This window comes from Schistocerca piceifrons, chromosome 4 (assembly GCF_021461385.2).
Source record: "Schistocerca piceifrons isolate TAMUIC-IGC-003096 chromosome 4, iqSchPice1.1, whole genome shotgun sequence".
Classification (NCBI taxonomy): Eukaryota; Metazoa; Arthropoda; class Insecta; order Orthoptera; family Acrididae; genus Schistocerca; species Schistocerca piceifrons.
Window position 1 is genome coordinate 466854852 of NC_060141.1, and position 23923 is coordinate 466878774.

A 23923-nucleotide genomic window follows, 5' to 3' on the forward strand; every position below is an offset into this window, starting at 1 on the left:
TATAAGAGGCTGTGAGTGGGACACAAGGGAAATATTTGGGAGATTTTTAGTTCAAGCATTCGCCTGACAACTAGAAAACTTTAATTGGAACCCGGGACATTTTAAAGTATTTCTGAGATAATGTTGCCAGTTTAACTCATTTGAACAGTCCTTAGAAACTGCAGATTCTGTTTGGTAGCTGCTACAAGTTCCTCTGATTTGCGTTGTCTGTAAACACACTTCAGAAATATATATCATTTTCCAACAGGGCGAAAAGAGAACATTTCTTGCTTTGTTCATTTCGGACATTAAGCAGAGTAATATTATCCATTTTTTGTTTTATTCTTCTGGTCGAGAAGATTGAAGCACAGAATACTGATATCGGGCGGAAGTGCACAGAAATGGCTACAGTCACAGATAATCTAGAGCAGTGTAATGTAAGCATAGATCCCCGCTGACAGATCGGCCAACAGCTCCAAGAAAAAATGAACGTAATAAGATATGGATATAAGGATACCATGATATAAAAATGCTGTTTCGAGAGAGAATGCTCATTAATGTTGTCAAAGTGGATGTACAACTGAAGAACTGCAATGGGCTATAGGACGATAACTGATTAGGTAAGTAAGTACATCAGACTAGAGATAGGGCCACTCAGTAATGAAACTGATGTTTTTTTTCTATTACACAAAATATTTTTACTCATTTGTTCCCAGAAATGCAAGGATCGCTCTAGGTAAAGGCAGAGTATTGATAGCCGACGCGCTAGGAGGGAAGAAATAATGGTTTAGGAAATATTTCATATTGATTTCGGTTGTTGTAAGCAGTCCTTCAGTACCAAAAGTCAAAATAAACAAGAGTCTGGCAAATAGAGGGCTCGTTACAAATGGTAGATTCCGTATTCCTGATTTTTGAAGATCTTTCAATTACACGTCATTCTGTCGGTCTATACCAAAGATAAAATTGTACAGAGGGCGAAGAGGAAACTTAATTTTGTTGGACATTGTTGGGAAAGTGCTACTTGTCTAGTAAGTAGATAAATTCAGTCGTTCAAAAAGTTGTAAGATCTTTGTCTGCAAAATGATGTTGATGATGCACTGTTTTAGATTGACTCACAGACATTCATATTATCCTCTTAAGAACCTCAAGGACGAAAGGACGAAAAAGAAATTAAGGTATGGGTGCACAGAAATAGATCCATCTCTCGTTAATCATGGAAATGAGCGATGAAAAGAAATGATTAATTGCGGCACAAAAGACATTCCACCACACGTGTGAATAACTCCCAATTGTTATAAAGTAAAACTGCTGTGGGTATCTCCTTACGAAATGATCGCATAAGGAATAAAAAAGTGGGGCAAGACCATTTGAAAGTTTTCTGGGCGCGGTTGTTGCCATTTGATTGAAAAGGTACTTATTTGTACAACCCCCAAGTTTGTGGTAGTGAAAATTCAGTACGATAAATGTAGGGAAAACAGAGATGTATAAGGCTTATCGATGGAAGCTGACAACACCACATTATTAGAATTGATTGTGTTTCAGATGTACTCACGTTGTACCTAAATATACGAGTTCATACGGCAGGCAAATAGTCTACGAAAGAGATCATTCAGCTTAGCAGACGCCTCATTGATTTCAAGGCTTTCTAGCTGCCGATAGCTTGGCTACCTGCCCTAGGGCTATTTTAATTTTATTTGTCGACTGCGCTACCACACAACAAGATCAACGAAGGTGAACGCTTAGATACGAAAAATACAAATTTAAGGTTTCTCCTTAAACCTACCATGCTTTGAACAGTGTCTTTGAAGCTACCGATGCAATTAACGAAACAGCTTATGCCCTCCCACACTTCCTAAAAGTATTCGACGCTGTACCCGTTGTATTCTTTAGAGATCTCTAGCGGGACTAGTGATTTGGTCTCAGATTCTTCACTAGCAGTGATCTGAGTAGAAAGTCATCAAGAGACACAGAACTACCTAAAAACGAAATTAAATCTTTGTTGGAGAATTTACTGATGCTAATATACGAAAGAGTTCAAAAAAGTTTTGTCTGGCAGGATTCGTACGCAGACGTTTTCCTCTTGCGACTGTCGCTCTCCCGAATTTCTGATCTATTATAGAGATTAAGATAGAATGATTTATAGCATATTTTTCAGCTTGCAGGAAATAGTTAGAGAAAAGCCGAATAACGTCAACTGACTAACTTCTAGTACACTCGTATTGCGAAAATGTATTCAAAATATTCAGTAATAGATTGTTGCTTGACTACACAGGAATATCATATAGTTTTCTCACATTATTCATGTACAAATGTGCAAGGTTTGCTCCGACAAATGTACGGCATGACTCCTTCCACGCTCCTCTGAGATTAGAAAGTCAAAAATACTTAATATTACATGATAGAATGGAAAGTAGGCTTTGAAATGTATCTCACAGAGATATGTAGGGTATTGGCGCATTTGTAGGTAAATCGGTATGTTTAATACAGTTGGTAGTCTCAGTTGCAGCCTCGCTCTTTAAGAAAATTCTCCTCATGACTTTTAGGGTTTATTTTCATCTGCGCTGAAAATATGCACTTTTTGAGCTCAAACTCAAGTATATTACAGCGTTTGTCATTACTGATCAGAACTTTAATTCCAATCTCTGTAACTTATCTTACAGCAGTTAAATTCAGAGAAGATATTCAATAGTATCATTTGCGACACTGTTTTCCTTTTTATCCAAGATGCGATCTTTCTTGCTATTAAAATGATTTGTCTCTTATTTATCCTGTGTATGTTCAAACAGTACAAATCGCATACGCCGTAAATTCTTGTTCAGAATCGTAACAAGTACAATAGAGCAAGAAGTGAAAAGAATATTTCTTATAATCTGTCGTGAGTATAATTGGTTATTGCTGGAGACGAGACCATAATGTAAAAAGTTTTAGATGGTGCTTGGCCACAGTCATACAATATTTTTTGACAGTGTCAGAAGCCGTTCCATAAAACTGAGGACTGCACCCTCAAACAAGTTACGAAACACATTCGCCAAGTTTGGCGTAAACGCCTCCCATCCACTCCCTTTCAGAGCTCCGCACATATCTTCCCTAAAAACAGGATCCAGGTAGTACAGAGAGTACTGATTCCACGTCGTCCGCCTGTCACCACTGCGTCTGCGTGTTATAAACATCTGCATGCTGATCTCTGGGGCATGACACACATGAAGGCACTCACAAGACGGCACGTCTACTGGCCCAGCATCACACAGGAAATCATGTCATCAACCCGCTCCTGAGAGATCTGCGCGTCAACCTAGTCAGCACACTGCTTGGCCAACGCTGCTACGCTACGGTCGCAGGTTCGAATCCTGCCTCGGGCATGAAAGTATATGATGTTCTTAGGTTAGCTAGGTTTAAGTAGTTCTAAGTCTAGGGGACTGATGACCTCAGATGTTAAGTCCCATAGAGCCATTTGAACCAACACTGCTGCGCTCGTGAAAGCACGTCCATGTGGGCTTCGCCAGCCCATTTTTCAGAGAGATGTGGCTCATCGTCTTATACTCATTTTCCAAGTTTTCTTATGTCGTGCCGATGTCAAATACCGCGACAAGGGAGACAATATGTGCCTTGCAAAAAATATTTGCCATTAAAATGGCCCCAGAAACAATCGTTTCGGACATGGTCCGCAATTTTTATCCGGCATGTTTTAGGATTTCTGCTCCCAGAATGTCATAACGCATGTGACGACAGTGCCGTTAGACCCAGCCTCCAATGGTGAAGCCAAGTCTTTCATCCACACCTATCAGAAGCAGACATGGAAGATGCCGTCAGACACACCCAAGGCCGAGATCCAAACACAGTTGTTGGGGTCTTATAGGACCACATCAATTCAGGTGCGTACTCCAGTGGAACTGCTCCATGGCTGCCAACACAGGACGCGCTGAGACCTCCGAAGTCCCATAACATGCCCACAGCACCCAAACCGGCACCTCCGCTACTTGCTGGGCACAGAGGTTTGCGTGGGCACCTTTGGGAGTTACCAAGGCTGGCTATCAGGTGTTTTCAGAGCCGCTTGAGGACTAAAAATGTTCATAATGGACTCCAGTCGCATCATGCTGCTGGTACGACACGCCAACAAGTGGAGCCGACACTTAGCAGTTTACACGTTGAGAGAACCAAACCTGCACCGGGGGCAACTTGAAAAACTTCAGACGTCTAATTGACTCACCACCCCAGGTTCAGCGCTCTTGGAGCTAGTCGCCTGTAGAATTGGATCCTTTTCCACCGTTAGCACCACTAGTTTCCATCACAAATCCAGAGGCCGGAACACCAGTTCCAAGCCAATGACCTATTTAGTGCAGATACACACCTGGCTTGAACTCTTACGAGAATCGGAGAAATGTCGCGAGTAATGAGGATAATGTGCGAGGGGCACCACGTTAGTAGTGCGTGGATAAGTTGAGGGTTTCAAACGTAAAGGAAGCGTAGGGTAGTCCGTGTAGTTGCAATGACTACTGTGTCCGGGTAACACAGTGGTCAGCGCATCTGCCTGGTAAGCAGAAGACCTGGGTTCGAATCTCGGTCTGGCACATATTTTCAGATTGATTTACGTCAATCCCCGCTCGCAGCAGTTCTCTTTAATTCCTTTGTGTCTTAATACAGAGGACTGCATTCATGCCTTAACGCTGATCCAAACCTGAAGAAAAGCTACTAAGGAAAGACAAATTAACATCATACCCTACGAATTGTCTCTCCCAGGTCAATAACAACACCCATAAAAACAGAGATTCGTACTGTTCTACAGTGGCTAATGAGAGCTCCTGTAAGGGACACCAATCAAAATGTAGTTTTTAGTATTTTTTAATGTAAAAACGTTAATGTAGATCTTGTCTCACAATGTATACCGAAATGTAGTGATAACAGGGATAAACAGGGATAAAAATGGCTCTGAGCACTATGGGACTTAACTTCTGAGGTCATCAGTCCCCTAGAACTTAGAACTACTTAAACCTAACCAACCTAAGTGATTCGGAATCCTTTATAAAGGACTACATTTGAAAAGTAGTTTCTAATAAAGCTCAGAATTTAGGTCGGGGTTTTATATACAACAGGCCGGCCGCTGTGACCGAGCGGTTCTAGGCAGTTCAGTCCGGAACCGCGCGACTGCTACGGTCGCAGGTTCGAATCCTGCATCGGGCATGGATGTGTGTGATGTCCTTAGGTTAGTTAGGTTTAAGTAGTTCTAAGTCTAGGGGACTGATGACCTCAGATGTTAAGCCCCGTAGTGCTTAGAGTCACTTGAACTTCTATATACAACAGGAGTAAACTACATCAAAGAAGTAGGTATTTGGAAATGTGAAGGTAGAACGTTGCTTTATGTTAAACCGAAATATTGTACCACATACAAAAACAAACACCGTCCGAACAGGCCTTGAAGGCTCGACGGTACCGACCAGCCGCCGTGTCATCCTCACCCTTGGGGGTCACCGGATGTGGATACGGATACGGAGCGGCACGTGGTCAGCGCACTGCTCTCCCGCCGTTGTCAGTTTTCGTGACTGGTTATCGCTACTTCTCAATCAAGTAGCTCCTCAACTTATCCTGACAAGGGCTGAGTTCACCCCGCTTGCCAACAGCACTCGGCAGATCCGGACGGTGACTCATCCTAGCGACAGCGCTTAACTTCACTGAACTGAAGGGAACTGGTGTTACTACTGTGGCAAGGCCGTTGGCCGTACCATATACAAGGAGCAATCAGAATTAATGAAAACGAGACTTATGGGAAAAGGTAATCGTCATTACTGTTAATACATTTATCCTACGGTGAGATAAGACGGTCAGTGCCTTCACGGAAATATGTTGGAGGTTGCCTATGCAGCCATAAGTGTACTCTAGCCGTAAGTGTACTGAGAAAAGCAACTCTTCGTCCGAAGCAAATCGACGGTCATGAATGTGTTGCTTCAAGGCTCCAAAAATATGGAAATCACATGTGTAGAGACCGGGACTATGTGGAGGATGTGCATGGACTTCCCAGTGAAACTTCTGCAGCCTTCTCGAAACAACCATGGCAACAAACTGAAACCTTAAACCTCGTTTCAAAATGCATTCATGTAGTATGTTCGCAAATTCATCACCGTTTGGTTGCTGCAGAAAACTAGCGGAAGGATGTTATTGGAACAAATACTCTGGTGAAATGGAATTGCAGAAAATGGTCACGCTGTATTAGATGGAACTCCTATTGTGGTTTCCGTTGAATGCCCTATGAAATCGTTACCTTCTGTAGATAACACGAGCTTCTTCACAGTGAACTGTCCTCGATCGCTAGGAAAGATTACAGGTCACTCTCGTTTATGAAGTGGAAAACGGACGCTTGCACAAAGCTACAGCCAATGGTACACATCGCCTACTCTTCCAGGTAGCAAATTGGGAACGGAAAGCTTATCATAAAAGTCAGCAAGATACTCGTATTACGTTGTGCGCCTCCCGCGAAATAAGGAAGCAAGTTAACGTACTGTCGACATGACGCCATTGGAGACGAGACGTAAGGTTGTATTACGAAAGGAAATCGGCTCTGTCCTTTTCACACGAACCTTCCCTCAAGCTGCCCTGGACATGGATGCCCGGGCGGGGGTATGAATCGCCATTCTCCCGCATGCAATCCCGTGTCTACACACTGCGCCAGCTCCTTCGCGCAACAGACAACCCTTCAAACACGGTATCCCGCAAAGCGTGGACGTGGGGGTATTGATTTCGTGCTTCTGGATTTTCAGAAGGTGTTCAACACAGTGCTGAAAATGTCGACCCACATCAGATACACGGAAACACGGAAGATCAGCTGAAATATACGTCCAGCCTAAGAATTACTGAGATGGAGAACTGTGTGATTAGCTCTGAGTAATGGACACAATAATAAAAATGCCCCCCAGAATCCGACTTCAGTGACAGTCCTTTCGATTCTTCACGTGGTTTAAACACTCGTACCGCCTGACAAAAAAAGTGGAGTACCCAGATGACATGGAGGGACGTTAATGTACGAGGGCGTTCCAAAAGGTAATACTTTCGAATTTTTTGTATGAAAACTCTTAAATCTTTTTAAATAAAATAAACGTTATTCACAATCTACATCTACATTCTTCATGTCTACATATTTGCTGACATCTGTCGGTAGAGAGCTCCTAATTGTAGCGTTTAATATGGCGGTGCGTAACGCAATTACATCGACGTCACGGAGCACCCGCTTCCTCAGCATGGCAATTCCAGTCCACACACGAGCGCTGCAACGTCTACAACAATCCGACGCCTTGGGTTCACTGTCATCGATCATGCTCCATGTGGTCCCGACTTGATCCCATCCGATTTTCATCTGTTTCCAAAACGTGAAAAACACCTTAGAGAACTTAACTTTCACGGTGATGAAACGGTGCAAGCAGAGGTGACAGTATCAACAAACTAATCAGTCGTTGGGAGAAATGTGTTCGTCGCCACGGTCACTTTGTTGAGAAATAAATATTTTGACATGAAGAATGAATATGCAGAACGTTAATAACGTTTGTTTTATTTAAAAAACTTTAAGAATTTTCACACAAGAAATTCGGAGGCATTACTTTTCAGCACACCCCCGTAACTTTGCACATATACACACCTTCGGTGGATATGTAAATGGTTAGGGATGCAATTGACTGTGGCAAGTAAAACAGACACTAGAGTGCGTTAGTGTTGTTCGTGTTTAGTGTTATTACCAAGCCTTGTAGGTTATACGAGGGGAAGTTGGAAAATAAGTTTCCCCTGTCGACTGTGGGCAGAGCTGTGTGATTTGGGCGAAAGACGACACGGCAGGTGAACGCGCACGTGCAAGACACCGATACACCATTGGGTAGAGGTCGACGGCGATCAAGCAGATGGCGCTGTCGCAGTGCCTGCGCAAAGCGGAGGCCAGCCGCTCAGTCTTTTCCAGGAACTATGGAGAGAAGGTGCGTTTTGGAGTCGTGGCCAAAGGCGGAAGTGAGAGCTGCTATCTGCGATGAATGGGAACGTGGAGTATCAGGCACAGAAATTCATAACCAGCTTGTTGAGGTGTATGCGTCAGGTGTGATGTCGAGGCAAATGGTGCGGAGATGGTGCCAGCAATTCAGTGATGGACGTCAGCAAGTGCAGGACAAACTGAGACCTGGATGGACTCGCACGGTCACTACAGATGCAAATGTCAGGAAGGTGTACGACACGATTAAAGCGAACCGGCGTATCACCATCGATGAAGTAGTGACAGAACTTGGAATCGAACACGAGCGAGCTCACAAGATTATCCACGACATTCTTCGATACAGGAAGGAGTCAGCACGATGAGTGCCCCGCCAACTGACCCCGGCACACACGGAACAACACATGGCGTTCAGCCTGGAACAGCTCGTTCGTTGCCATGAATCCGGCAATGACCTTCTGTTTCGGATTGTGACGGAGGAAGAAACGTGGGTCCACTATTACACGCCCGAATCGAAGGCCGCATCCATGGAGTGGAAACATCCGTCATCACCTGTCCGAAAGAAGTTCCAAAGCACTCCGTCTGCAGGTAAAATGCCACTCACTGTTTTCTGGGATGCCAAAGGAGTTTTGGTGCTGGAGTTTCTGGAGGATGCAACCATCAATGCTGTGCGGTACTGTGCTACTCTGTCGAAATTGAAAGAGGTGATTCGGAAAAAGCAGTGTGGCCTTCTCGGATCTGGCGTTCTGCTGTTGGATGACAATGCGAGACCACACACGGCGATAGCAATGCAAAACCATATTGCAACTCTTGGTTGGGAGCGCCTACACCATCCGCCTTACAGTCCGGATCTCGCACCAAGTGACTTCCATCTGTTTCCTCCTTTGAAGGAGGCTCTCGGCGGAAGGCGCTTTGGGAGCAACGCTGACGTCAAACAAGCTTTTCAAAACTTCTTCCGTATGCAACGCCCTGATCTTTACCTGGAAGGCTTTTTGAAGCTTATAAAGCGGTATGAAAAATGTCTCAATGTACTTGGAAATTATGTACAAACATAAAGATATGTCTTATCTTTAATGTCTCATTCTCTTTTTTTTCCTTTCACACGCAACTCTGACCACAGTCGACAGGGGAAACTTTTTTTTCACCTCCCCCATATATAAGGGGCTTGAACAGCGTCAGGTCTTGAGTGATCGTTGTGAACGAGACGGAGCTGTCGTGCACTCTTGTAAGAGTTTGAATGTAGTAGCCTCATTGTGCGGCTCCATTCGACAGGCTTGTCGAATTGTCCAATATCCAGATTTGTCGGGCAGTAGGATGTCGCAGTCGCCCAATGTGAAGGCAGACATACTCGTTGTCAAGGTTGCGGACGACCATCTCTGACAACTACATGCGAGAATCGTCCTAGTGTGCACCAGGAGCATCGTCTCTCCTTCACATCTTCGCCCTGCCATCCGAGAGCTGGACTCCCTGCCACATTCCCTATCATTCCTCACCGTTGGTCAGAGACTGGCAGCAGCCGGCTAGGGAACTGTCGTCCAGACACAACACAAACGCCTGTGCGTGGAATGAATGGTTCCGTGACCTGGAAGCGTGCACTGCTGACGAATGGCGTCGCATCCAGTTCAGCGATGAATGGCGTTGTAAACTAACCCGGATGACAATTGTTGTCGAGTGTGGCGAGGACCTGGCAAGAAGTCTCATTGTTTCAGTGTTTTGGAAAGACGCATTGATATTATTCCTGGTGTCAGGATGTGAGGAGCTATCGGATATCACTTCAGATCACGAGTGGTACTAATTGAGAGATAACTAAAGGCGTAACGGTACGCCATGGAGTTTCTGCATCGCTGTATGCTACTTCTCATGTGACAGTATCGTGGTGCCATCCTTCAACAGGACAACGCTTGTCCACACATGGCACGTGTGTCTACAAACTGTTTGTGTGATGATGAGGTACTTCCGTGGCCAGCAAGATCCGTAGATCTGCCTCCGGTCGGACATATATGTAGGACGAACTAGGAGGTCAACTCCCAGTGGTAGTATGCAGGGTATTAACAACCAGTTACAACGGTTGCGAGTCAGCTCGCCTCAGGAGGGGATGCAACGGTTTTATGATGCCCTTCCTAACCGTATCAATGCACGCATCCAGGCCTAGTGGATGTGACCTCATACTGCCACGTTTTTTGTTAATTAGACTCGATTTTGTAATCACTACAATAATATCACCTACTGGCTCAATGGGTGAAGTTGAGTTTATTTTTCCGCCAACCCTTCTGTGTGTTTCACTATTTTTGCCTGGCAGTGGATTTGAGTTCAGCGTCTCGAAACGATAGGAAACGGAAACAATACACTTTGAAGTGCCAACGAAACTGATATAGGCATGCGTATTCAAAAATGAGATACGTAAACAGGAAAAACACGGCGCTACGGTCGCCAACGCCTATATAAGACAACAAGTGTCTGGCGCAGTTCTTAGATCGGTCACTGCTGCTACAATGGCAGATTATCAAGATTTAAGTGAGTTTGAACGTGGTGTTATAATCGGCGCACGAGCGATGGAACAAAGCATCTCCGATGTATCGTGAACATGAGGAATCTGGTAAAACATCAAATCTCCGACATCGCTGCGGCCGGAAAAGGATCCTGCAAGAAGGGGACCAACGGCGACTGAAGAGAATAGTTCGAGCCGGCCTATGTAGCCGAGCGGTTCTAGGCGCTTCAGTCCGGAACCGCGCTGCTGCTACGGTCGCAGGTTCGGATCCTGCCTCCGGCATGGATGTGTGTGATGTCCTTAGGTTAGTTATGTTTAATTAGTTCTAAGTCTATGGGACTGATGACCTCAGATGTTAAGTCCCATAGTGCTTAGAGCCATTTGAACCATTTGAAGAGAATTGTTCAACATGACTGAAGTGCAACCTTTCCGCAAACTGCGGCAGATTTCAATGCTGGGCCATCAGTAAGTGTCAGCGTGCTAACCATTCAACTAAACACCAACGATATGGGCTTTCGGAACCGAAGGCCCACTCGTGTACCCTTGATGACTGTGCAACACAAAGGTTCACGCCTTGTCTGGGCCTGTCGACATCGACTTTGGATTGTTGATGATTGGAAACATGTTGCCCGCTTGGGCAAGTCTCGTTCCAGATTACATGGAGCGTATGGACGTGTACGGGTATGGAGACAACCTCATGAATCCATAGACCCTGCATGTCAGCATGGGACTGTTCAAGCTGGTGGAGCCTCTGTAATGGCGTGCGGCGTGTGCAGTTGGAGTGTTATGGGACCCCTGGTACGTCTAGATACGACTTTGACAGGTGACGACACGTACGTAATCATCCTGTCTGATCACCTGTATCCATTCATGTCCATTGTGCATTCCAACCATCTTGGACTATTCCAGCAGGACAATGCGATACTGCACACGTCCACAATTGCTACAGAGTGGCATCAGGAACACTCTTCTGAGTTTAAACACTTCCGCTGGCCACCAAACACCCCAGACATGAACGTGCTACGTCATGTTGCGGCTCTTCTGCGTGCTCGCGTGGGCCCTACACAATATGAGGCAGGTCTACCAGTTTCTTTGGCTCTTCCCTGAATGTGTTCTTAGTATCGACGGTGTTTAATTCGTTGCGAGAGTAATGGGAAGAAGCAGCCGCGGGAGACTGTATACAAGAACAGTGTGTGATCGTTTTTTGAGAACTGCTGGACATTTTGGAATCCAGGAGCAATGGAACTGGACGAATGAAATCACAGAAATGTTGGGACCGTAACGTGCAGTTACACGGAAGTTCTGCGGAAATGTAGCATGATATCAAAATAATATGTACCATTAGAAGTAAAAACCTTTCTTCTCTTGGTATGTTTTAACGTACATTTAGAGGAACGATATACTAAATGGACAGTGAAATATTTATATTTCCTCCAAGGATAGGATGAGAGAGATAGAGAGGCATTTGGAAGCATGCAGCTATCTTTCCCTCGCTTATTACGTGAACTGAATAGGGCAAAGTACCCTCCATCACCTGCTCCATGACGACATCCGACGGATGCTTTGTAAATTTTAGATATGAGGGAAACAATATGACATTGGAAGTATACCAACATTTTCGGAATACAAGAAGTAAAATTTTGAAATAAACATAAGGTGTTCAAACAACTCGTACACGTGCAAGAAGCCGTCTGATTTGACGCCATTTTCATACGTCACTGATGCTCACGAATTGGTTTGACGAAGCTGAACGGCAGCACTCTACACGTCTATGTCACAATGGTGTTATGGGTGGCACCACATTGCCTTCATACTTTGACACAACAAGTGCTACGTTTAGAGGAAAAAATGGGGAAGGAGATAATCAGATGGAGCCAACTGGTAGGGAAAATGGGGAAGGAGATAATCAGATGGAGCCAACTGGTAGGGAAAACGCTCGGAGGACATTACTGCATAACGGCATACGGAGATGTGGCACGCTAGAAAAACAACTACACACACTACACTCCCAAGTGCCACAGGGAAGCTACAAAAGAATATTACCTGCTCACCCATGAAGTTCTATAGAGGAGACCATACAGTACAGCTGATTTGCCCGATTGCCGTTCTTAGGCACAAGTTTCTCTTTCACATTGTCAGCCACCAACAGCTCAAAGAGAACTGGGCGGGAAGTGTTCCACGGGTGCGTTCCGACAATGACGGCCAAATACGAGTAATTTTAGCCGACGTGCACGTGACGCGCGCATGTATTTCGGAGCAGGTGGTGGCAGCGCGAATGCCTCCGGCCGCCTTGTGTAACCGCTGGCTGCCGGTCGGCCGACTATGTCGCAATTACCCGCAGTGTGCTCCCAATGTCAGGGACAATCTACAATAGCGCCAGCGCCGACAGCCAGCGGAAAAAACCCCACGGCACCACCGCCCAAGACGCGGGTCGCTGTCCGCTCTAGCGCACATCTTCGGGAACGCGAGGCGCGTGTCAGAAATGGGCTCCGGTTGGTTAGAAAATACGAATGTCTGCGCTTGCGCAGTAGCAGGCGCACTTCCTCTGTGAGCCAAAAGCCAAAGATCCTCATACTGTTATTGCATTCTCTTGGCGAACCGCACTACAACGCATACAGTCGCGACACTCACTACTCTTGAAAGATGTTTCGTTTGACACCTGGAGTGACACTAGCGCTCCAAGTGGGGAGAAAGTAGGCCGTCCCTTAAAGTATTACACGTACCGCACACGATAGGAATAATGTTTGTTTTCCATTCCTTTTCTACATGATTACTGAAATATTTATTTGATTTTTATTTCACAAGCTTTAGTCTGAGGTCAAGATATGTGGGTAAAAAATACGCTACGCCTCAATAGAGAATCAAATGACGTAAGCTATAATGTAAGAAGTACCTGCGAAGTTGATTACATTTGAATCAGTCATTTTAGAAAGGACCTTACTCCAAAATCATCATTTTTCAGGAATCGAGAAAAATATTTAATCTTGTATGTGTAATAACTTGAACAGTTTTTAAAAGTACCAAAATAAGTTCATAGTAGGCAACAATAAAGTTCTTTCTTGAGTGACAGCTTTCTGCAGCGTGCACAGTTTTCCTTCACAGTATACTGTGCATAAGATCCACTCTCCTTACTACCCGTTTTATCAGAGGAAAATCCTTGTCACAAGCATTGAAAGAGTGGCCCATTATAGGAAAGAATTGTCACTTTCTGAAATTTCCCTGTATACACTAATGCAGCACACAACGTAAACATGCAATGATACTTATTTTATCCAGTGTATCCATCCGAAAACAATCTCAACTAGTAATTAATACTGTTGGATGCATTTTCTTTTATGTAGTTTAATAGGTATTAACAAACCTCCTTTGCCCCCGTTTTTGCTGTTCCATCATGGTACGCGTACATTAGAGAAGTTTTCATATTTTTAACAAAAAAAAAACATTAACCCATTAACCACAGTTGCCCGAGATAAAATACATTCTGGACAGGAATGTGTGATAATGATTCGGCATAAAATCAAAACACAGGTCTAACACGCTATTGTCTTTTTGGCACTATACTTGGGTTTCTTTCATTACAGAACAAAACATTTTGCTACGGCGTTGATGAGCCAGTAATTCAGCAACAGCCACTCGTTTTGCAACTTCACTAAGAGAAGAACTCATTATCTTCACTTTCAAAACTTCACATTTTACTCAAGTGTCCAACTGAGGATGGCCCAAGGCAAGACTGAAGTTTCCTCTGAAGTATTTAGCTTAATAAGAGTACGTAATTCTCGAATCAGGATGTTTCTCCAGGAACATATCATGCTGAACTTTTATTGACAATCTAGCATCAAGACACTTGTACTCACATGCACAGTACTGAGAATGATGTACTGGAATATAGTCTGTGTGGTCACGTATTAGTTCCTGCCGTCCAGGAGACAAAGAGTGATTTTTATTTCCTATATCTCTCATATCTTGAGGAGATTTACCTTGTAAAGAATAGGGTCCTGTAATCTCCGTACTCTGACGATCTGTAGTTGAAAGAACTAACACTAGTAGCAAAATTATAGAAAAGGCTTTATTCCAGGAATGAAGACCTTTCTAAACTGAAGTATGATTCGATGTAGCCTTGTGTCCATTAAGATGGCTCGAGTGAAGTCCATTCTATACAGAAATGCGCAGTTACTAACAGAACCATTTCTAGGGTGAGATGTCATATCCGTCAATTTTGGAACAAAGTCCTTTCTTTAATGACTATTTCAAATGTTTCTTCCGCCACTGAAACCAACAGAATACAAACACACCATTTCACCCGTAATAACCATGGACAGGTCCTTACACGTGTAAAAAGGAACAACTCTCTAGTTCTGCGTTTTAGTCATTAGAACACCCATTGCGAAAATTGCGACTTTCGTTTTATTTTTATGTTGAGTTAGATAATGCACTTCCAACTAACACTAGAAATAGCCTATGTTGAAAGCTTTGGAACATGACGGTGATTACATCAGCTTTCACTCAAATGAACGCAGTATGTTACCATAATCTTGCTCTAGTAATTACTCTGTCTCTAAAAACGTTTAGAGATAACAAATGTCATCACCTGAAAATTACTAAACAAGAAATATATTCTACATATTTTACATGCAGTGATTAAGTGTCTTAGTAAATACACAACAACTGCTAAGACAAGCAGAAAATGGCAATACGTTTCTGAAGACAAAAAGATGCAGGAAGGTGCAGTCTTCTAAAAAGATGCAGACAGATGGACTTCAGTTAAAGTTAATGTCGGGGGCAGACCATACACTAGTATAAAGAGATGAAAGACAGTAGTTAACGAGCAAGATGTGATAATGGTAACAGAGAAATAAAACAGAAATAGAAAAATGCAAGTACGAACTTATTTGTTTGTGGTTGACAATCCCTGCAAGATGGTAGCAAGGCCAAAATCATATGATACTTATTATCACTTCTGAGTTTCCAGGGGTCACTCGAGGATGCGTCCCCTTTAACTATTTGAATCGTCAGAGGGGAAGAAAAGCAAATTTTTAATTATATTCGAAGCCAGAAAAGTTATACATCAGTGGCATTACTAACAAAAGCAGATAATGATACCAGATTTCTTTTATATCTGGGGCATTTGTAAATCTTGATATTCCTTTCAAGTGTCAGGGAAACCAGCCTGACAGACTTTTCGAAACGAGATTAGACTGTCCATCTGTACAATATTAATGAAATTGTTCTGCTTGTGAATGTTAAGAGCTTTCGTTCTTTTACTTCCGTATTTAGTGTTGAAGAGGTTAAGGCAAACTGTTGAATTATATTAGAATTACAGAGTCGAAATGAATCGTAATATTACACAGCATTTCTCATCCCCAGCGAATAAAAAGAATGTGTTGGTTGAGGGCGATGATGAAAATGGCAGAGTTGATGAAAGTAAGGAAAAGAGTGGAAATAGATTCGCGTGTGCTGAAAATACGCTATTTACGTGCGGGCCTACTTCTGTAAATAGACATCTGGCTACAGACAGGAAAATAAAGGAGCAAAAGCAGGAGAAATATGACAGTGATATTCTGATACCGATCTGGAACTTGCTTTAAACAACAAGATTCATCTGGAAGGTACCTCTTTTAACCTTAATTCTAGATATTGTTTACAAAGCTGATTTATTTACTTACTGTAAGAGATACGTTGAAAGTACGTTATAATTTCTAACAGCAATAATTTCTAAACGTTAGACAGTGGCAACAGGTCACTCAGAGTATCACTTAATTTTTTTCCAGAAAATCGGGCTGCTTATATTAATAAAATAGTACCGTTTGGAGGGAAAAAAGTACAATAAACGATGTCTTGTATTGTTATATTCCTAAAAGACTAGCGGAACTACTGTTCTGAGAAACTAAGAGCAGATGTCATAAAATTTAAAGGAAAGCTTTGTGTTGACAACTGGACAGAAACATGCCAAACAGAATAATTTATAATATTAAATAGGAAACATTTCCTGACTTTTGCAAAATTATGTTTATTTGGTCACGTACTATTTTTCAGCTCACTAGGCCGTCTATAGGTGACAACAGAATGTCTGAAACACAGATACAATGACTTACGACGTACAAAGTTTTTATTTTTACAAAAATAATGAAATGTATAGTATTTATATAGGAAAGTATTACATTTTTTGTCACGCGGAAGTAATTAAATGAACTAAAAAAAGGAAAGAAACCTTTTTGTGTAGGTGCATTTAACAAATGATGAAAATTTTGGATTTACAATTTCAGTCTATTACTAGTAACTAAAACTTAATTAAACTGGGGACAACGGGAACTGTGTTGAATCATTTAACACCAAGCTGACATTTTGTGTCATATGTCGGTTTATTCTCAGTATTTCTGGCAGGGTCATCTTTCTACTTTTCTCTTCAGAATGTAAATCCTTATTTTCTACAGCACATGTGCTGTTTTCTGTCAAAATATGATAACCAAAAGTTGAAATTGTCTGTCTTAATCTCCAGATTCTCTCATCATTCGATAATCTAATTGCCTCAGCTCTGCCTGACTGACCAACATATACTTTCCCACAGTACTTCCATGTGATTTTACGTATACCTTTCGTCTTTAATATCGAAAAAATATTTTGGTATGCGGTTAGTACTGTTAGTATTACGAAACTTTTTACTGTTATCTGAAATTTTGTCAATATGGTGGACGATGCACCAGTTTTTGTAGCTACTGACTTGTTCCTGTTGGCCTGTATACGGAAGTGGTGTAGTTTTACTAGTATCAATCAGGGCAAAGTTGTGGCCGTTACTTGAAGAAATATGTTCGATGGTCGGAGTTTTGTTTGAAAGGAATATTCAGGTAATGAGACAGATATGAGGCGATGCACCATTGAAAGGAAAGGTATATGTCTGTATGGCTGTGCGAGTTCTGGGAGCTTGCAGGGATTTTGTATGTGTAGCTACGGCTTTTATGTAAATGCAAATTAGTGTCACTTTGTGTTCATATCTGTACAAAAGGTTCAAGAAACCTATCGACGAGCCTTCCAGCATCATTGTGAATTATCTTACATTGGAAGTTTGAAGGTTATAGTAATGTACCTAATTGTCTAGTGTTACCAGTCCATAAATATGGAACAATCCATATGTCTGAACCAGTACTTAATTCTGCAGTTCAGTGGCTTTTTCTGTAGAAAATTTTGTTCGAAATCGTCCATGAAAATTTCAGATAGTATAGGTCTAAGAGGAGAAATCGTAACTAGGCCATCAGACTCAGTCCAGTAGGAACATTTTTAAATAAGCTAATGATATAAAATGATACTAGTTTAGAACTTGATGGGATTTGCATGTCTTTTATTTTTTCAACAAGGGCTGTAGCATTTGTGATACCATATTTTGGTTTAAAATCAGTTTTCTTTTAACGAGGTAATCTAGCTTTTTCGCTAGTAGTAACAAGAAGCAAAATAGGATGACATTACTGAGCGTACTGGAATGTCATCCTTAGGTATTTTAGGTGTCATGTAAGCTACGAGCCACTGGATGCATATTAACAAAAATACGGCTGTTGGTTTCCGATATAATACTTTTATATGGTTTGATTGCAGTTTTTACTTGTTCATTGAAAGCTGCAGTCGGATCTTTGTAGATGCTGAAGATCAAAACTATCGAGAAACTAATTCACTTTTGTAAAGTAATCACTTTTGTTCAAAAGAACTAAACTGTTTGATTTGTCAACTCTGGCAGTGATGAAATTGTCGGAGGCTATTTTCTTCTTAAACTTGTATAATGAACTGTCGAAAAGTGTGTCACTACCAACAGCAGTGTTTAAAACGTGGGCTACCTAATTTCTAGGTGCCTGTCAGTCATTGTCCATGACGGAGCATATTACCTTTATTTAACACTTGGAGCTCATTCATAGTAATTGTTACAGTAGATAAATTCGTGACTCGATCAGAAAATATTTGAATGTGAACGAGAGTTGTCGAGTCTTTTGTTAACTGCGACAGTTTTTCTTTTTGGGGCAGATACATTTGGTGGATAACTGCATTTGTGTCTTCGCGTACAATGCGGTCATAACTATGGAACTCGCACGGATGTGTAACGGTCATAATAAGCTTGTGACAAACTTTCCAACGTGAACTTACGTTATCCCGGATTCTGCATCAATTTCGCAGTTCGTCTCTTATCCGTATTTTCTCGCTAACCTCGATAACCCTTACTGCAGCAGATGAAGTACACTTTGATTTATTGATGTAGTTTTCTGATATCTGTTCCACTGTATGAATCTGGGTTTCAGACAGAACAACAATCAAACATATCTCTTCAAGTAATGGCTTCAGTTCTGCCCTGATTTATAATATACTAAAGAAAAAGAAAATGCTTAAAATTATACCACTTCTGTGCGCAGGTCAACAGGAACCAGTCAGAAGTAACAAAACCTTGTGCATCATACCATATACTGACAAAATTTCAGATAACCTCAGTAAAAAGTAGGCGTCTCACAACTACAGACCTGCATTTTGTAGTACCAACAGCATATCAAAAATTTTACTCAGTAGTAAAGACATGTGGTATATGTTGGTCAGTCAGGGTAGAACTGTGGCAGCTATGTTATCTGAAAGTGAGAGAAGCTGGAGATTAAGAAGGACAGAAAATCACTCATACGACGTAGAATGTAAAGTTTTGTATTCTGTAAAGAAAAGTAGAAAGTTGACGCTGCCAGAAATACAGGGAACGAATTAATATATGACACAGAATGTAAGGTTGGTATTAAATGAGGAAATTTAGTTTCCTTTCTTCCCCTCTTTTAAATTAAGTTTCAAGTACAAATAATGGATAGAAATCGAAAGTTCAAATTGTTTTTAATCATTTGTTAAATATACCTCCACAAAATGCTTTGCTTCCTTTTTACATGTAATTTTTCATGTAATTACTTTCGTGTGTAAAAAAAATGTAATACTTTCCTATACAAACATTCTATATGTTATCATTTTTGTAGCTTTTGCGTAAATAAGATCTGCGTACGTCGCAAGTCATTGTATCTGTGTTTGCGACATTCTGTTGGCATCTGAAGATGACCTAGGAAACCGAAAACCGGTTCGTGATCAAATAAATGTACGTTTGCAGAATATCGGGATGTGTTTCCTATGGAATATTATAATCATGTTCTGCAAAGCAGCGACGGAATATTGAATTAATTAGTAATTTGTTTTGATGACAGAGAATGAATTAAAGGTTGCCCTAATGGAACAGATGGATATTTGCTTCCTTTCTTATTAAGTCGTTTTATGTTGCGTGGTTAATCAACTTCTATAAGTACTTTAGCGTCTCAGACCTAGTGACCTCTAAAAGTACTTACGAAACCCAAAAATGAGACTTTAGGGTTTTATTCTTGTTGTTTCTACAAGTTATTGCGCTATAAAGGATCTTGATTACAAAAAGAACCTTATAAACCAAAATTGTTAACAATACTACCTCTAATCACCACCTGTAGTCAACAGTTAATCTTGCTAGCGGCTTGGAGTAATGCGTTTCCAGTGGGTAACAAACACGAGCATATGTGTCGCAGTTGTTTATGTTTGACTTAGTAAAATTTGTTAAGGAAATGAATTGACATTTAGGAAGAATGGGGTTAAATCTTTATCTGGCCATCAAACCTTAGTTTTTCTATGGCGTCGTTATCGTATGAAGTGAATGAAGGATCTGTCCTTTCAAAATACCTAGACGGATTCTCTCTTAGCCTTGTTGTGTCTGAACAACAGTATTTCTCCTTAATGTCTTGGCGTCCATGCAAGTTAAAATGGCAGCCACAACAAGAAGTTCCAACGTTCGTGAATTACGATCATTAGTTTCTCAATGCTGTGAAAAGAGTGAAATTTATGCACGGTCTGTAATGATGAAGGAAACAAAGCAGTGGTGTGGCGTACTGAAGAAAGACCATATGGATGTTTACGACGGGCAGCGAGAGGGCCGGGGGGATATCACCACACTTACCATTCAAACAGCAGACCTTCTTGGACAAGAGAAAAAAAAACGACAAAAACTGGGATTCATAGCAACTCAGCTTGGCTTGGAGCTTCCACCAGACGTCCATGGCATCACCGCAGCGAACTGACACTGGCTTACTATGTGCAAAGTTAGTATCGACAACAATGACAGGCGCTCGCAAAGTACAAAGATTGTCATGAACCTCCCAGCCCGGAGGTAACTTCTCCTTTTGATTGTATGGGTTTAGTCTGCCCTGTAGTAGGTTAATGGGAAGACATCTGCTTTACCTGCGATTAGCTTTATGTAGTCGTTCCACTTTAAATCGCTCCGTCTGCATATTCCTAGATTTTTGTGGAAATAACTGTTTCCAGTGATCGTTCTGCAATCGCCTAATGATACAATAATGGGAAGTTCTGCCTGTATATTCTTCGAGTGTCTGCCAGTTAAGATTTTTCAACATTTGTATTACACTCTCCCGCCACGTTACACTAGTGTATGTTGACGACTAGCTTTTCAATCCCTGGACCAATCATCTATCCCTCTGCAGTTCTTCCCGAATTTCGATACAATTTCCAAGCGTATTCACTTCTCTGTGTAGAGACGTAAAGTCCCCGACAGTCTGACTGTACTTCCGACGTTTTCTATTAGGTTATTTAAGTACAGTGTGAAAATTAATGCCCCTATAACACTCCGTTGGCGTAGTCGCGAAGTTAAACTTGCGTCTGAAGGTTTATCTGCGTTGAGAGTGCCAAGAAATCCTCAGTTCAGTCTCACAGCTGGTCTGATATTCCGTACGATTTTATTTTGTTCACTAGGCACCAGAGCCGAGTCATATAGAACGCCTCCCAGAAGTCAAGGAACACGGTTTCAACACAGAGCGTAGAAGAATATCAGAGGTTCATTGCCAGAAAGTCGGTTTATGAAGTTTTCTAACCCGCGAGTTGTACGACTTCTTTCTTCGAATGTGAGCCAATAAAGGTTTTTAAACATTTGTGTTACACTCTCCCGCCACTGAAACAAGCATGTGACCTTTCGCGCAGTCTTTAGCTGCATATGCTCGGTGTCCTTTTCTAGTCTGATCTGGCATGGGTCACGTACACATGAGCAGTATCTGCACCTATATCTACATCTACAGCAGCGCTCTGCAAACCACCGTGAAATGCATGGCAGATGTTACTTCCCATTGTACCAGTTATGAGGGCTTTCTCCAGTTCCATTCACGTACGGAGCGCGGGAAGAATGATTTTTTATAATGCCTCAGTGAGTGCTGTAATTAATCTAACCTTGTCCTCGCGATCCCTAATGCAGCGATACGTAGGCAGTTGTAGTATACTGCCTAGAGCCATCATCTGAAGACGGTTCTGGAAACTTTGCAAATAGACTATCTTGAGATAATGCGTCTACTTTCAAGTGGCAGTCAATTCAGTTTCTTCAGCGTTTCTATGACTCTCTCCCACAGCTCAAACAAATCTCTGACCGTTCGTACTGCACTTCTATGTGTACGTTCAATATCCCTGCTAGTCCTACTTAGTACGGATCCTACAAACGTAAGCAGTATTTTAGGAGGAGTCCCAAGAGTGATTTGTGAGCAGTATCCTCCGTAGAAGTCTACCACTAACCTTTCCTACGACTGAGCCTGTATAATAATTCTATTCCTTATGTCTACGAAGTATTACACCCCGATATTTGTATGATTTGCCGGATTCTCGTTGTGATTCGTTAATACTTTAGTCATAGAACACTACATTTCTTCGTTTTATAAAGTGCACGACTTTTTATTACTGAGCATTTAACGCAATTTGCAAATCTTAGCACCACTTTGAAATTTTGTGGAGATCCGACTGAATATCTGTGCAGATTTTTCCAGACAGTACTTCGTTACAGACAACGGCATCATCTGCGGAAAGACTGATGTTATTATTAACAATGTCTGCAAGGACATTAATATACATCAGGAACAGCAGCTGTCCCAACACATTACCCTGGGTCACACCCAAAGTGCAAATGGCTCTGAGTACTACAGGACTTACCGAGCGGTGTGGCGTAGTGGTTAAACACTGGACTCGCATTCGGGAGGACGACGGTTCAATCCCGCGTCCGGCCATCCTGATTTAGGTTTTCCGTTCCTTCCCAGTCCTTCCCTAATCCGATGAGACCGATGACCTCGCTGTCTGGTCTCCTTCCCAAACAACCCAAACCCCCAACTACAGGACTTAACATCTGAGGTCATCAGTCCCCTAGAGCTTAGAACTACTTAAACCTAACTAACCTAAGGACATCACACACATCCATGCCCGAGACAGGATTCGAACCTGCGGCCGTAGCAGTCTCGGAGTTCCGGACTGAAGAGCCTAGAACCGCCCGGCCACCGCGGCCGGCTACACTCAGTTACTTCTGCATCGGAAGACTCCTCACCCTAGATAACTCGCTGCAGTCTCATGACAACAAATCCTCAGTCTAGTTACCAGTTTCGCTTGATGCCCCAAAAGATCGTACTTTTCATAATAACCATAGGTATCACACTGAGTCATACGTTTTTCGAAATCAAGAAGTATTGCATCTGCCTTGATCTGTTTCTTTCATGATTTCATGTGAGAAAGGTCCAAGCAGAGTTTCAGATGATCCATGTTATCAGAATCCATGCTGGTTCGCATGGAAGAGGTCATTTTGTCGATATCTTCTGAGATTATACGACGTAAGGATGTCAAGAACATTCAACAGTAGTTTTGTGGATCAGTTCGACTACCCTCCTTGTTGATGGGTGACATCGGTGTTTTCTTCTAACAGCAGAGCTCGAGGGAGCTACCGTAGATTATGAGTAAAAGAGGGACTAACGCAGCCACAAATTCGGTATAGACTCAGATAGGGATTCCATCAGGCCCTGGAGCTTTGTCCGATTTCAGCTGTTCCTCAACACCACGGCCACTGATAGGGGGGTGAGTCAAATGAAAATCTTAAATTTGTAATAACGAATCAAAATTTCGCGCCGTTATCCTGTAAGTTGGTAAGCGTGCTACAAACAGCGTGCAAAATGGCCTTTAGGAGGCAGCATGGTGCAGATTCACACATACCGTCGCAGTATCAGCATAAAGGTGGTCGCCCCACCTGCGATTTGCACCAAGGAAGAACAGAGTTCTGTTATTCGGTTTTTGCTTAGTGAAGGTGCGAAACCTACCGAAATTCATCGACGAATGAAGGTTCAGTACGGTGATGCATGTTTGTCACAGCAGCAAGTCTAAGAATGTAGTAGGAAGTTCGCAAATGATGTGACTTCAGTAGAAGATGCTCCTCGTCCAGGTCAGGCACAATGAGTTGCGACTCCACAGAACATTGCAGCAGTTGAAGCCATAGTGAAGGAAAACCGCCGAGTGACACTGAATGACATCGCAGCATATTTACACATTAGTCATGGGTCAGCGCACCACATTGTGCATGATGTGCTCCAGTTTCACAAAGTGTCTGCAAGATGGGTGCCACGGCAGCTGACTCCTGAAATGAGAGAACGACGTGTTGATGCTTGTGAAGAACTTCT

At 42.4% G+C, this 23923-nt stretch overlaps 1 protein-coding gene across 6 annotated transcripts in view; it reads right to left on the reverse strand.

The window, feature by feature from the left end:
* LOC124795498 (proton-coupled amino acid transporter-like protein CG1139) overlaps nt 1-23923 on the reverse strand; it is a 278487-nt gene that overhangs the window by 118931 nt on the left and 135633 nt on the right. For 2 of the 6 annotated variants that reach the window (XM_047259551.1, XM_047259550.1), the window contains exon 1: nt 12468-12596. The exons of 2 other annotated variants lie outside the window; for them this stretch is intronic. In XM_047259551.1, coding sequence (XP_047115507.1) covers nt 12468-12479 — 12 coding nt within the window. In that variant the 5' untranslated portion in view covers nt 12480-12596. Of the gene's footprint in view, nt 1-12467; nt 12597-23923 lie in introns of those variants that run through there. 2 more of the 6 variants (XM_047259555.1, XM_047259553.1) reach the window with 1 other exon arrangement.